General features: G+C 43.2%; 1 protein-coding gene across 1 annotated transcript in view; it reads left to right on the top strand.

Annotated features, from left to right (window-relative positions):
• The window catches only part of SIK2 (salt inducible kinase 2), a gene marked incomplete in the record, with an annotated part of 278,722 nt that overhangs the window by 149,446 nt on the left and 113,479 nt on the right, over positions 1-15,797 (top strand). Inside the window, 1 exon segment of the mRNA XM_053690110.1 lies at positions 1,555-1,716. Coding sequence (XP_053546085.1) covers positions 1,555-1,716 — 162 coding nt within the window.

Raw genomic sequence — 15,797 nt, 5'->3', positions numbered from 1 at the left:
CCCTTATGGGTGATGTTTATATACTGCAGGGTCTGACCATCGTGTTAGCACAGCCGCCCGCTTATGGGTGATGTTTATATACTGCAGGGCCTGACCATCGTGTTAGCACAGCCGCCCCCTTATGGGTGATGTTTATATACTGCAGGGTCTGACCATCGTGTTAGCACAGCCGCCCGCTTATGGGTGATGTTTATATACTGCAGGGTCTGACCATCGTGTTAGCACAGCCGCCCCCTTATGGGTGATGTTTATATACTGCAGGGTCTGACCATCGTGTTAGCACAGCCGCCCGCTTATGGGTGATGTTTATATACTGCAGGGTCTGACCATCGTGTTAGCACAGCCGCCCGCTTATGGGTGATGTTTATATACTGCAGGGTCTGACCATCGTGTTAGCACAGCCGCCCGCTTATGGGTGATGTTTATATACTGCAGGGTCTGACCATCGTGTTAGCACAGCCGCCCGCTTATGGGTGATGTTTATATACTGCAGGGTCTGACCATCGTGTTAGCACAGCCCCGCCCCCTTATGGGTGATGTTTATATACTGCAGGGTCTGACCATCGTGTTAGCACAGCCGCCCCCTTATGGGTGATGTTTATATACTGCAGGGTCTGACCATCGTGTTAGCACAGCCGCCCGCTTATGGGTGATGTTTATATACTGCAGGGTCTGACCATCGTGTTAGCACAGCCGCCCCCTTATGGGTGATGTTTATATACTGCAGGGTCTGACCATCGTCTTAGCACAGCCGCCCCCCTTATCGGTGATGTTTATATACTGCAGGGTCTGACCATCGTCTTAGCACAGCCGCCCCCTTATGGGTGATGTTTATATACTGCAGGGTCTGACCATTGTCTTAGCACAGCCGCCCCCTTATCGGTGATGTTTATATACTGCAGGGTCTGACCATCGTGTTAGCACAGCCGCCCGCTTATGGGTGATGGTTTATATACTGCAGGGCCTGACCATTCCCAGCGCACAGCTCCTGAAATGTTATTTCCGTCTACTGAAGTTTTAGATTATATGTAATAAAAATCCATTGAAGGGAAATGAAACTCAAATGTTTTTTTCTTCTTTCATAATTCAGATATAACATACACTTGTAATTAACTTGTACTTATATTATCACATTGACTTCATTCTCTTGGTATCCTTTGCTGAAGGAACAGCCAATCACTACTGGGAGCTAGCTGCGTATATGTCTCGTCATTGGCTCATCTGACCAGCTAGCTCCCAGTAGTGCATTGCTGCTCTTTCAGCAAAGGATACCAAGAGAATGACGTAAAGTTGATAATAGAAGTACATTAAACGTTGTGTAAAGTTGAATGTTCTGTCCGAATCCTAAAGAAATGTTGGGTTTCATCATGTCCTGCATATAGGAGGCTTCTGAGTTTTCTATGAATGTTTGAGCCATGATATAATGATAATGTTATGGTTGTATGTAATAAATAAGTCCTGTTCTTTCTTGTACAGTTCTGTGCCTTTGTATGATATTGGTGGTGTTAATAAAGCTAGTGATGCGATTATGACACAGGTTTTCTTTTTGCGCAGATTACTTGGCAAATCATGGTCGTCTCAGCGAATCGGAGGCCAGGAGAAAGTTCTGGCAGATTCTATCAGCTGTGGAGTATTGTCATAGTCGGAAAATTGTGCACCGAGATCTGAAAGCTGAAAACCTCTTGTTGGACAATCACATGAACATCAAGATAGCAGGTAACGTGCACATATGCCTATAGTATGTAACTGTAGTACTAATGTCGCTGTCTGCGCTTTATAGCTGGAGAATACTGGGAAATCGTAATATGTAACGAAGGCAGCTGAGAAACGCCCCAATAATATGCGCATATGTTTCACTTGTGTCATAAACGTTCCTACAGACAAATATCCCATATAAATACACGGGCGGATACACCTTTACATTGGACTACGTTCTCTCAATATCAGAGAGCCGTTATAGCACAGACCTCAGAGTGACTAGTGACCCTAAATATCTTCCCTAATGGTGCTCTCTGGAATGTGACACCTTTCACGGTGTATGTGTTACGGCTAATATAGATATTAATGTAATACAGGTGCAGGTTGCTTTCTATACGTTCATTGTGAGACGTCTGCACCCAGCTCAGGGTAAAGCTGCGTATAACAAATAACTGCAGTGTGATCTCAGAATAATACAGCTTCACCCTTTTTTCATCAAATTTGCTTTGTTCTCTTGGTATTCTTAGTTGAAAGCTAAAGCTAGGTAGGCTCATATGCTAATTTCTTTGTGTTCACACCTGTGGAGTTACTTATGAGAGGGCACTAATTGGCTAAAATTCAAGTCTGTCAAAAGCACTGAGATAAGTGTTAGCAATCTTCCTGCAAGGTCATGCAACGCCCCATAGTGTCTAGTGTGGCTCTTACAGTGAGAGCTTTCTGCCTGGTGTGTTGCTGCGGTCACCGGCTGTGTTGCTGCGGTCACCGGCTGTGTTGCTGCGGTCACCGGCTGTGTTGCTGCGGTCACCGGCTGTGTTGCTGCGGTCACCGGCGGTGTTGCTGCGGTCACCGGCGGTGTTGCTGCGGTCACCGGCGGTGTTGCTGCGGTCATCGGCTGTGTTGCTGCAGTCATCAGGTTTAGACACTGACATACATTGCGTTGTATAACAGATGCATAAAGTTGTCTCTCAGGTATTAAACTTGTATATAAATTATGTTTGTGTCTAACATAACCTCTGTAAGACAGGGGGCTTCCTGTGAGGAAATAGTTACAAATCCTAACCTATTAGTCTAAAGAGGATCACATGCCTGAATGGCTAGAGGCCTGTTCTTAACGCTTCCCACGTTTGCTGTTTGCTCAAATCAAAATACTTTGCAGAGTTGCCCTCTAGGTAGGCAGCTGGGATTGTATGTGCGTAAGCGCGCTGGCCTATGGTGTGTGACAGTGTGATACTGTGTGTTTTGCTCACACACGTGCATTACTGACCGATGGCAAACTTCTTTTGAAGTCATAGGAGCATCCTGAACATTACAAAAGGCTGTTATATCCCGTGACAAAACAAGTGATTAGAAGCATGTATAGCCGATGTCTGTCCAACTGAGCCAGCAGAGGCCTGATGTGTATTGTATTATGTGTATATACAGAGAGATAGGCAAAATCATTTCATAGGTGCCATTAATAAAGGCAAAGGCAGTACAGCTCCCTGGTCTGAAGTCTAATAGTCTTGCATGTCTATGTAGTGTTTTATATATCGCGTATGGTAATCTGCATATATGTACACCCCCCCCAGATGCAGAGAAACAAGAAAACTATTTACCTTGTAAAGTTACAGTCTAAAACATTACATTAATATGTAGTGGTTTTTTCCTTCTTAAAGGACCAGTCAACACAGTAGATTTGCATAATCAACAAGTGCAAGATAACAAGACAATGCAATAGCACTTAGTCTGAACTTCAAATAAGTAGTAGGTTTTTTTTCTGACAATTTTAAAAGTTATGTCTTTTTCCACTCCCCCTGTACCATGTGATAGCCATCAGCCAATCACAAATGCATACACGTACCATGTGACAGCCATCAGCCATTCACAAATGCATACACACTTATTCTTGCACAAGCTCAGTAAGAGCTGGTGACTCAAAAGGTTTAAATATAAAAAGACTGTGCACGTTTAGTTAAGCTGTTTAAAATGGCATGCTCTATCTGAATAATGATTTTGATTGTGTGTCCCTTTAATATGAGTAGAGTCCACGGCTTCATTCCTTACTTGTGGGAATACAGAACCCGGCCACCAGGAGGATGCAAAGACACCCCAGCCAAAGGCTTAAATACCTCCCCCACTTCCCTCATATCCCAGTCATTCTTTGCCTATCGTCACAGGAGGTTGGCAGTGAAGTGTCAGAAGATACGGAGTAGTTCCTTTATGGAGGGTTATTATGTTCCACTTGCCTTGATAAAGTAATTTTATCTAAGAAAGCCAATATGTTTAGTACCATTGAGCTATCCACCTCTGAGAAGTCTCCGTCCCGTGAGGTGCGTTCCCTGCTATCATCTCCTATTACACATGCAGCTTCCCATTGCACTGCTAATCCTCCTTCTGGAGGGGCCCTCTTACCGCCAAACTTTACTGAAGCTACAGCTACAAACAGCAGTGTCTGCGGCCTTCATTGCTTTTCCTTGCCCCGCTAAGCGTAAGTGAAAGGTCAAATATTGCTATCCTTCCCAGGGGTCATCTACTAACTTATTGGATTTATTTGATACAAGATTATCTGATGATGAAGACGCCTCTGATACTTTTGAGGATGCTCTTTCTGGGTCGGCATCTGCTGCCTCTAAACCTCCAGCTGCGGAGGAACCAGACTTTATATTTTGATTTGAATAGAACCAAAATTACCTGAGGAACCCTGTATTCCTAAACTAGATAAGGTCTGCAAGGACAGGGTTTTACCACAAACTTTCCCGGTTCCTGTAAAGATGGCAAAAAATATTATTAAGAATGAATGGGAAAGATTTGGTTCTTCCTTTTCCCCTTCTTTTTCCTTTGTTATTCCCGGTTCCGGATTAGAGTTGTGATGTTCCATCCCTAAGCTGGATGGTGCTATCTCTACGCTTGCTAAACGCACTACTTTCCCGCTTGGGGATAGTTCCTCGTTTAAAGAGCCCATGGATAAGAAGCTAGAAACTCTGTTGAGAAAGATGTTTAAGCACACAGGATATTTGTTTCAACTGGCAGTTGTGGTTGCTGCGGTGGCTGGAGCCGCTACCTATTGTTGCTACTCTTTATCTGAGTTGATCGAGGTGGAGGGTCCCCTTTACACGATCCAGGAAAGAATTAAGGACTTAAGGGTGGCTAATTCTTTTATTTGTGATGCAAATATGCAGATTATTCGCCTGAATGCCAAGACGTCAGGTTTTCCAGTGCTAGTTCGTAGGGCACTCTGGCTGAAGTCTTGGTCTGCGGACATGATTTCAAAATCAAGACTTCTTTCTCTGCCATTTAAGGGGAAGATTCTTTTTGGTCCAGGCCTGGACTCAATCATATCCACCGTCACTGGAGGCAAGGGTGCATTTTTACCGCAGGATAAGAAGAACAAAGCTACGGGACAAGGTCCTAATGTTCGTCCCTTTCGTTTGGATAAATCGCAACGGCAGCAGCCCTCTGCGAAGCCTGATCAGCCCAAGGGAACTTGGAAACTGACTCCGTCTTGGAATAAATCCAAGCAGAACAAGAAGCCCGCCGAGTCAAAGTCTGCATGATGGGGTGGCCCCGATCTGTCTCTGGATTGTGTGGGGGGCAGACTATCTCTCTTTTTTTAAAGGCTTGGCTAGGGGACGTGCAAGATCCTTGGGTCTTGGAGGTCATCGCTCAGGGGTACAGGATAGGTTTCAGATCTCATCCACCCAGAGGCAGATTCCTCTTGTCAAACCTGTCTTCAAGGCCAGAAAAACAAGAGGCCTTTCTAGGGTGTGTGAGGGATCTCTCCTCCCTGGGAATAATTGTACCGGTACCTCTAGCAGAAAGAGATCTGGGATACTACTCAAACCTTTTTGTGGTCCCAAAGAAGGAGGGAACTTTACACCCGATTCTGGACCTAAAGTGCTTAAACAAGTTCCTGTCGGTCCCAAAATGGAGACGATAAGGTCCATTCTGCCCTTAGTCCAGGAAGGACAGTTCATGACTACGATAGACATGAAGGATGCTTACCTTCACGTTCCAGTCCACAAGGAACACTTCAAGTTCCTGAGATTTGCGTTCCTGGACCAGCACTTCCAGTTTGTTGCACTTCCATTTGGTCTAGCTACTGCCCCAAGAGTCATTACATAGGTTCTGGAGGCTCTCCATGCAGTGGCGAGAACCAGAGGGATAGCAGTGGCGCCATACGTAGATGACATCCTGGTTCAGGCACCATCCTGTCGGCTAGCAGAGGACCATTCAAAAGCTCTTCTATTTTTTCTTCGATCTCATGGATGGAAGATAAACTTAGAAAAGAGTTCTCTTGTTTCTAGTTCCAAGGTGTAATTCCTGGGTACGATAATAGACTCCATATCCATGAGGATAATTCTTACAAACCAGAGACGTTACAAGCTAACTTCCAATTGTCTTGCCCTACAGACCTCCTTAAGGCCCTCTGTGGTCCGGTGTATCGAGGTAATTGGGCTCATGGTGTCCAGCATAGACTTCATTCCATTTGCCAGATTCCATCTCAGGCCTCTTCAGCTGTGCATGCCGAGTCAGTGGAACGGCGACCACTCAGATCTGTCATAACAGATTTCTCTGGACAACCGTTCGAGAGAATCGCTTTCTTGGTGGCTCTGTCCAGATCACCTGTCCCAAGGGACATCCTTCTTGAGACCATCATGGGAGATTGTGACTACGGACGCAAGTCTATCAGAATGGGGAGCTGTTTTGAGGGTGCCAGGAAGGCCTGTGGACTCGAGACTAATCTCTCCTTCCGATCAACATTTTGGAACTTCGAGTGATCTTCAATGCTCTGAAGGCTTGGCCTCTTTTGGGTTTGTCCAAGTTTATCAGATTCCAATCAGACAACCTAACCTCGGTGGATTACATCAACTAAAGGGGGGGGAACAAGGAGCTCCATAGCAATGAGGGAAGTATCTAAGATTCTGGAATAGGCGGAGGCCCACAAATGCTCGCTATCGGCGATCCACATTCGGGGTGTGGACAGCTGGGAAGCGGATTTCCTCAGCAGACAATTATTTCGTCCGGGGAATGGTCTCTCCATCCCGAGGTGCTTGCGGAGATTTGCAAAAGATGGGGGACAATGGAGATAGATCTCATGGTGTCCCGACTCAATACCATGCTACCCAGATACAGGTCGCGGTCCAGGGATCCTCAGGCAGCGCTGATAGATGCATTAGCAGTGCCTTTGAAGTTTAGTCTATTTTACATTTTTCCACCTTTACCACTTCTCCCTCGTGTAGTGGCCCGCATCAAGTAGGAGCAAGCTTCTGCAATACTAATTGCTCCATCGTGGCCGCGGACCTGGTGGGGATGTCTTCATCTCCTACATGGAGATTACCTTGTCACAGGGATCTGCCTGAACAGGGTCCTTTTGCTCATCAAAATCTAGATTCTTTGAGGCTGACTGCGTGGAGATTGAACGCTTAGTCCTATCCAAGAGAGGTTTTTCTGAGAGAGTGATTGATACTGTCATTCAAGCTTGAAAGCCGGTCACTCGTCTCATCTATCATAAGGTGTGGAGGACCTACTTATTCTGGTGTGAAGAGCGTGGATTCACCTGACATAAGAATCTCAAAACAATGATAGTGATCACAGCGCCAATCGGCCTAAGGATAATTGCACACTCACACTGAAAAGGATTGAATAAATTTATTTTACAAATAGGTACTAATAAAATCAATATTGATCTGGACAAGAATAAAATAGCATAAAATTTATAAACATAAAGATCTATTATTTAAAATAAACACACAAAAAAATAAATATCACAAGTTAAATAATCCCAAGATGGGGGCAAACAATCCGGAAATAGAGTGGACTAATACGTCTACTCCGTTGACAACAGTTGTGTTGCAATAAGGGTCTAATCTAAATAGGGGTGTAGCCTAGTGTTTCTGACCGTGGGTGAGCAAGGACTAAAACCACTAGACTGATAAACCCTTAAAGGAGGCAGAAAAGCGTTAATGGCACCGTTTAGGGCCTAAGCTTGGTAAGTAAAGTGCAGAAAATAAAGCACGATAAATGTCAATGGGATTATGGATCCATATCCAAGGGTCAGCTCCAGTAAAGATCCTACAATCGGAGTGCTTGACATCAGCCGCACTCAAATTAAGGTCTATGAACTAACCCCTGTTACAGGGATATCTGGCTAACCAGTATATGTTAGTATGACATAAAATATTGAACAATAGAAAATAGACGCCTCGGTGATCAATACATGGATTACTACAATCAGTACAGCATTCTAAATGAACGAAATACAAAAATACAGAGAGAACGGTGTGGACAACACAACTAGTGCTAATTCCCCAGACCGTGTACAATGGTAAATCAAACTTTAAAAAGAAGAATGACTTTTCAACAAAAGATAACAATAAATTTCACAGTGCTAATGTGCGGAAGATATCAATGAAAATACACATGTGATCAACGTTTGTGCGAACAACGTTTGTGCCAAAGATGGGAAACAGGACAATAGTAAAAAATGGGGATAAAAATAAAAATAATAAATTATATATATAGGTGATGTGTCGTGTAGTGTCTTTGAAAACAAATCTCTGTGAACTCCTGTTGGGACAAAGGGAAAAAAGAAAAGAAAAAACTGTCGACAAAAAATAGAAAATATGTGAAACACAGTGAAAAATTGACTGAGTGAGGAAAAATAAAATTGAAAAATATAAAAATATAAAAATAGAACTAATAAATGTCAATGCACCAATCAGGTTAGTGAAAAAACCCCAGTCTATTACAGACTACAGTCTATTGGAAAAGTTCCATTATAGAAGTTTATCCGTTGAAGAAATAGTAGTAGCTGGAAAAAAAAAGGAGTTATCCGGGAAATCCTTTGAACAATCCGGCTGTGAAAGTATCGTTGATTCCTAAAAACAGAAATAAAACATAGTGTGGCAAAGTTTTCTAAAATGAGAATAATCAGAAAGATGCTTACCAATGTGTAGTCTACGCGTTTCGGTCCCCACAGGACCTTTATGAGTCTTGATAAAGGTCCTGTGGGGACCGAAACGCGTAGACTACACATTGGTAAGCATCTTTCTGATTATTCTCATTTTAGAAAACTTTGCCACACTATGTTTTATTTCTGTTTTTAGGAATCAACGATACTTTCACAGCCGGATTGTTCAAAGGATTTCCCGGATAACTCCTTTTTTTTTCCAGCTACTACTATTTCTTCAACGGATAAACTTCTATAATGGAACTTTTCCAATAGACTGTAGTCTGTAATAGACTGGGGTTTTTTCACTAACCTGATTGGTGCATTGACATTTATTAGTTCTATTTTTATATTTTTATATTTTTCAATTTTATTTTTCCTCACTCAGTCAATTTTTCACTGTGTTTCACATATTTTCTATTTTTTGTCGACAGTTTTTTCTTTTCTTTTTTCCCTTTGTCCCAACAGGAGTTCACAGAGATTTGTTTTCAAAGACACTACACGACACATCACCTATATATATAATTTATTATTTTTATTTTTATCCCCATTTTTTACTATTGTCCTGTTTCCCATCTTTGGCACAAACGTTGTTCGCACAAACGTTGATCACATGTGTATTTTCATTGATATCTTCCGCACATTAGCACTGTGAAATTTATTGTTATCTTTTGTTGAAAAGTCATTCTTCTTTTTAAAGTTTGATTTACCATTGTACACGGTCTGGGGAATTAGCACTAGTTGTGTTGTCCACACCGTTCTCTCTGTATTTTTGTATTTCGTTCATTTAGAATGCTGTACTGATTGTAGTAATCCATGTATTGATCACCGAGGCGTCTATTTTCTATTGTTCAATATTTTATGTCATACTAACATATACTGGTTAGCCAGATATCCCTGTAACAGGGGTTAGTTCATAGACCTTAATTTGAGTGCGGCTGATGTCAAGCACTCTGATTGTAGGATCTTTACTGGAGCTGACCCTTGGATATGGATCCATAATCCCATTGACATTTATCGTGCTTTATTTTCTGCACTTTACTTACCAAGCTTAGGCCCTAAACGGTGCCATTAACGCTTTTCTGCCTCCTTTAAGGGTTTATCAGTCTAGTGGTTTTAGTCCTTGCTCACCCACGGTCAGAAACACTAGGCTACACCCCTATTTAGATTAGACCCTTATTGCAACACAACTGTTGTCAACGGAGTAGACGTATTAGTCCACTCTATTTCCGGATTGTTTGCCCCCATCTTGGGATTATTTAACTTGTGATATTTATTTTTTTGTGTGTTTATTTTAAATAATAGATCTTTATGTTTATAAATTTTATGCTATTTTATTCTTGTCCAGATCAATATTGATTTTATTAGTACCTATTTGTAAAATAAATTTATTCAATCCTTTTCAGTGTGAGTGTGCAATTATCCTTAGGCCGATTGGCGCTGTGATCACTATCATTGTTTTGAGATTCTTTTCCTTTAGGGGATTGGTTAGGCCCCCTTTTGTGTTTCACAGCTTAGGATATATCTCAGCGCTGATATATCAAAACATTTTTTTCACCTGACATAAGGTCAAGTTTTCCAAGATTCTTTCCTTTCTCCAGGATGGTATGGAGAAGGGCCTTTCTGCTAGTTCCCTAAAAAGGACAGATTTCGGCTCTATCTGTGTTATTGCACAAGAGGCTCGCTGAGCTTCCTGATGTTCAGTCTTTTGTTCAGGCTCTGTCCAGAATCAGGCCTATGTTTAGACCTCTGGCTCCTCCTTGGAGTTTAAATTTAGTTCTTAAAGTTTAGTGCAGGGCTCCGTTTGAGCCTATGCATTCAGTTGACATAAAATTACTGTCTTGGAAGGTTCTTTTTCTACTGGCTATTGCTTCGGCCCGCAGAGTCTCTGAGATGGCGGCCTTGCAATGTGAGCCTCCTTACCTAGTTTTTCATGCTGATAAGGCTGTGTGGGTTGGGTTTTCTTCCTACGGTCTTTTCTGATCGTAACATTAATCAGGAGATTGTGGTTCCTTCCGTGTGCCTTAATCCTTCTTCGAAGGAACGGTTATTTCATAATTTTGGATGTGATTCAGGCTTTGAAATTTTATCTTTAAGCTATGAAGGATTTTAAACAGACTTCTTCCTTGTTTGTTGTCTATTCTGGGAAGCGTAGAGGGCAGAAGGCCTCTTCCACTTCCTTATCTTTTTGTTTGAGGAGCATTATTCGCTTAGCATATGAGACCGCGGGACATAAGCCTCCTCAGAGTATTACAGCTCATTCAACTAGAGCTGTGGATTCATCTTGGGCCTTCAAGAATGAGGCCTCTATTGAGCAGATTTGTAGGGCGGCTACTTGGTCCTCCTTACATACTTTTACAAAGTTTTACAAATTTGACGTTTTTGCTTCGGCTGAAGCAGCTTTTGGAAGAAAGGTTTTGCAGGCTGTGGTGCCCTCAGAATAGGGTCCGCCTCTCTTTTACCCTCCCATTTTCATTGTGTCCTCATATTAAGAAGGAAAACATAAATTATGCTTACCAGATATATTTCTCTCGCGCTCTCTCTCGCGCTCTCGCTCTTGCTCTCTTTCTCTCTTGCTCTCTCTCGCTCTTTCTTTCGCTCGCTCGCTCGCTCTCTTTCTCTCTCTCTCTCTCTCTCTCTCTCTCTCTCTCTCGCTCTTTTTCTCTCTCTCTCTCTCTTTCTTTCTCTCTCGCGCTCTCGCGCTCTCTTTCTCTCTCACTCTCTCTTTCTCGCTCTATCTTTCTTGCTCTTTCTTTCTCTCGCTCTCTTGTTCGCTCTCGCTCTCTTTCTTTCTCTCTCTCTCTCTCTCTCTCTCTCTCTCTCTCGCTTTCTTTCACTCTCTCTCGCTCTCTTTCTTGCTCTCTCGCTCTCTTTCTTGCTCTCTCACTCTCTTTCTTGCTCTCTCTCTCTCTCTCTTTCTCTTTCTTTCTTTCTCTTGTGCTTTCTCTCTCTCTTGTGCTCACGCTCTCTTGTGCTCTCTCTCTCTCTCTCTCTCTCTCTTGTGTGCTCTCTCTCTCTTGTGTGCTCTCTCTCTCTCTTGTGCTCTCTCTCTCTCTCTCTCTTGTGCTCTCTCTCTCTCTCTCTCTTGTGCTCTCTCTCTCTCTCTCTCTTGTGCGCTCTCTCTCTCTCTCTCTTGTGCGCTCTCTCTCTCTCTCTCTTGTGCTCTCTCTCTCTCGCTCTTTCTCGCTCTCTTTTTTGCTCTCTCTCTTTTGCTCATTACAGGTAGACGTGTACAGGAACATTCCTTGTGTGTGAGAGCACAGTGACTGAGGAATGCAGGTTATCTAATGAATTAACTTGATGTTCATCAGTGACGCACTAAGTATGGATTGAAAGGGCTGAAGAGTTCTTTTAATTGATTTTTTTTTTGACCGGTAAACGTTTATTTCTGATATTATAGTGGTGCTTACTTACTAAATGTGCCCTACCGTATGGTGCGTACTTACTAAATGTGCCCTACCGTATGGGGCTTACTTACTAAATGTGCCCTACTGTATGGTACTTACTTACTAAATGTGCCCTACCGTATGGTGCGTACTTACTAAATGTACCCTACTGTATGGTGCGTTCTTACAAAATGTGCCTTACTGTATGGTACGTACTTACTAAATGTGCCCTACTGTATGTTACGTACTTACTAAATGTGTCCTACTGTATGTTACTTACTTACTAAATGTGCCCTACTGTATGGTACTTACTAAATGTGCCATACCGTATGGGGCTTACTTACTAAATTTGCCTTACTGTATGGTGCGTTCTTTCTAAATGTGCCTTACTGTATGGTGCGTTCTTACTAAATGTGCCCTACTGTATGGTGCGTTCTTACTAAATGTGCCTTACTGTATGGTGCGTTCTTACTAAATGTGCCCTACTGTATGGTGCGTTCTTACTAAATGTGCCCTACTGTATGGTGCGTTCTTACTAAATGTGCCTTACTGTATGGTGCGTTCTTACTAAATGTGCCTTACTGTATGGTGCGTTCTTACTAAATGTGCCTTACTGTATGGTGCGTTCTTACTAAATGTGCCTTACTGTATGGTGCGTTCTTACTAAATGTGCCTTACTGTATGGTGCGTACTTACTAAATGTGCCTTACCGTATGGTGCGTACTTACTAAATGTGCCTTACCGTATGGTGCGTACTTACTAAATGTGCCTTACCTTATGGTGCGTACTTACTAAATGTGCCCTACTGTGAGTAAAAGTGAGTTTAGAAACAAACAAGTCATTTGCAGTGGAAATCCATTAGGTCTCTCATGTCTCAGCTGTCCCTAAGTTATTCTTTGCAGCTGATTCACTAGAGCTACCCCTTGTGCCAGTGTCTGTGCCAGTTTCTGTACCAGTATCTGTGCCAGTATGTTCTCCAGTGTCTGTATCTGTGCCAGTGTCCTTGCCAGTATTCGTGCCAGTGTCCATACCTTACAGGAATTTAGTTAAATAAATAACCAGATGTTGTTTTTCTTTAGAGAAGGCTGACATCTGCACAAGTAATTTCCCAGTTTACAGCCATACTCAGCCCTGCAGTACACAGCTGCACGTACAGTCTGGGAGAGTAGACCAAGGTAAAGGGACTGTTTTCCTTCTCCTGCCCCCCCCCCCATCCACTCCCCATAGCCGGCTTTATCTATCTGATGGACAGCAAGCTCAGCATTGACGTCAAGCTTAGCTCATTAACATTCAGGGCATGAAATGGGTCAGCTCTGACAATTAGCTGTCCCACTCACTCTCTCTCTCTTCTACCTTCCCTTTATCAGAAGCATCTTCCCCCCAGATTCACATTTCCATAATCACAAAGGGGACATGTACAGTGCGCAGTCTGCTGGTAATGAGGTGTCTGATTAACCCTATCTGCACTGCCTCGCTCAGCCGTAGTGTTATAGATATGGGCTGATCAGCACAATGTCCCTGTGTCAAACCAACATGCCCTTTTTATTTGTGGTGCATTATTGCCAAGTGTAAATGTTGCTCTTTTATAATCACAATAGAAATATTTTACTCCTTCTACAAAGGCAGCAGTTCCTAAATCAGACATTTATGTCCCTTTAACCATTAACAATCCTGTGTGTGTGTGTTTGTGTGTATGTGTGTGTGTAGTTATATATATATATATTCATTACATGATTTGTTGTCATTTTATAGTATTAACAGGGGTTTTGTACTAAGGTAGGATATTTTACAAATTGATTGTTTGCCTCTTGTAGCAAACAGATCTTCTAATGCTGAATAAACCTTTTCTTCGAGTTCCAATAGAAGTTTAAACTCCTTTTTTTCATGTAAAATGAAAGATAATTTATTTGAGGTTTTTGCCAGTAATGTCACTTTTTGAGAGTTTTCTCATTTATATATTGTACTATTATCTATGACAAGGCAGAGGGCAGGTGCTACATGTCACATTTGTATAATTACTGTTTCTGCTAATTCTTTTGCCTTGTGTTTGTCTGGAGTGAAATGTATCATGTCTGTGATGTGAAACAGAATCAGTTAGCACCTCCCTATAACAAGGGCGTGTAACTTGTATCCAATCAGAGACAAATTCTTCAGTACTTTGATTAACTCAGTGGCTCCACCTTGAGGTTGGTTCTAAATTTTTCCATTGCTGCGAAAATATAGGTGCCCTTGTAGCCCCCAGAAAAGTGTCCCTTTTTACCTTCCCATCTGTATGTTAGTGTACACTATACCTGCACTGGTTTCCCACAGTTAGTCTAAGCTTTTCTACTTTATGGCTCTTTCTAATGTCACCCCAAAATATGCCCCATCACTGCTCATGGGGTTAGTCAGTGGGGTGACTATGGGGTAGAGTTATTAGCCAGTGGGGTGACTCTGGGATAAGAGTTATTAGTGGGGTGACTATAGGGGAGAGTTATTAGTAAGTGGGGTGATGGGTGGGAGAGTTATTAGTCACTGGGGGGCTATAGGGCAGATTTATTAGTCAGTGGGGTCACTGGGGGCAGAGTTATTTATTTATTAGTGGGGTGATTGGTGTGAGAGTTATTAGTCAGTGGGGTGGCAAGGGGGAGATTTATTAGTCAGAGGGGTTGCTGGGGGAGGGAGAGTTATTAGTCAGTGGGCTGACTGGGAAAGGGAGAGTTATTAGTAAGTGGGGTGACTGGGGGAAGGATAGGTATTAGTCACTTGGGTGGCTTTGGGCGAGAGTTATTAGTCAGTGAGGTGACTATGGCCGAGAGTTATTAGTCAGTGGGGTGGCTATGGTCGAGAGTTATTAGTCAGTGGGGTGGCTATGGGGAGAGAGTTATTAGTCAGTGGGGTGGATATGGGGGTAGAGTTATTAGTCAGTGGGGTGGCTATGGGGGGAGAGTTATTAGTCAGTGGGGTGGCTATGGGGGAGGGTTATTAGTCAGTGGGGTGGCTATGGGGGGAGAGTTATTAGTCAGTGGGGTGGCTATGGGGGGAGAGTTATTAGTCAGTGGGGTGGCTATGGGGGGAGAGTTATTAGTCAGTGGGGTGGCTATGGGGGGAGAGTTATTAGTCAGTGGGGTGGCTATGGGGGGAGAGTTATTAGTCAGTGGGGTGGCTATGGGGGGAGAGTTATTAGTCAGTGGGGTGGCTATGGGGGGAGAGTTATCAGTCAGTGGGATGGCTATGGGGGGAGAGTTATTAGTCAGTGGGGTGGCTATGGGGGGAGAGTTATTAGGCTATGGTTCAGAGTTATTAGTCAGTGGGGTGGCTATGGGGGGAGAGTTATTAGTCAGTGGGGTGGCTATGGTCGAGACGAGAGCTATTAGTCAGTGGGGTGGCTATGGGGGGAGAGTTATTAGGCTATGGTTCAGAGTTATTAGTCAGTGGGGTGGCTATGGGGGGAGAGTTAATAGTCAGTGAGGTGACTATGGGCAAGAGTTAATAGTCAGTGGGGTGGCTATGGGGGGAGAGTTATTAGTCAGTGGGGTGACTTTGGCTGAGAGTTATTAGGCTATGGATTAGTCATTGAGGTGGCTATGGGGGGAGAGTTATTAGTCAGTGGGGTGGCTATGGGTGGAGAGTTATTAGTCAGTGGGGTGACTATGGCCGAGAGTTATTAGGCTATGGTCAAGAGTTATTAGTGGGGTGGCTATGGGGCGAGAGTTATTAGTCAGTGGGGTGACTATGGCCGAGAGTTATTAGGCTATGGTCAAGAGTTATTAGTGGGGTGGCTATGGGGGAGAGTTATTAGTCAG

The sequence above is a fragment of the Bombina bombina genome, chromosome 8 (assembly GCF_027579735.1).
Source record: "Bombina bombina isolate aBomBom1 chromosome 8, aBomBom1.pri, whole genome shotgun sequence".
In the NCBI taxonomy this organism is placed as follows: Eukaryota; Metazoa; Chordata; class Amphibia; order Anura; family Bombinatoridae; genus Bombina; species Bombina bombina.
This window is presented reverse-complemented; position numbering and strand designations above follow the sequence as displayed.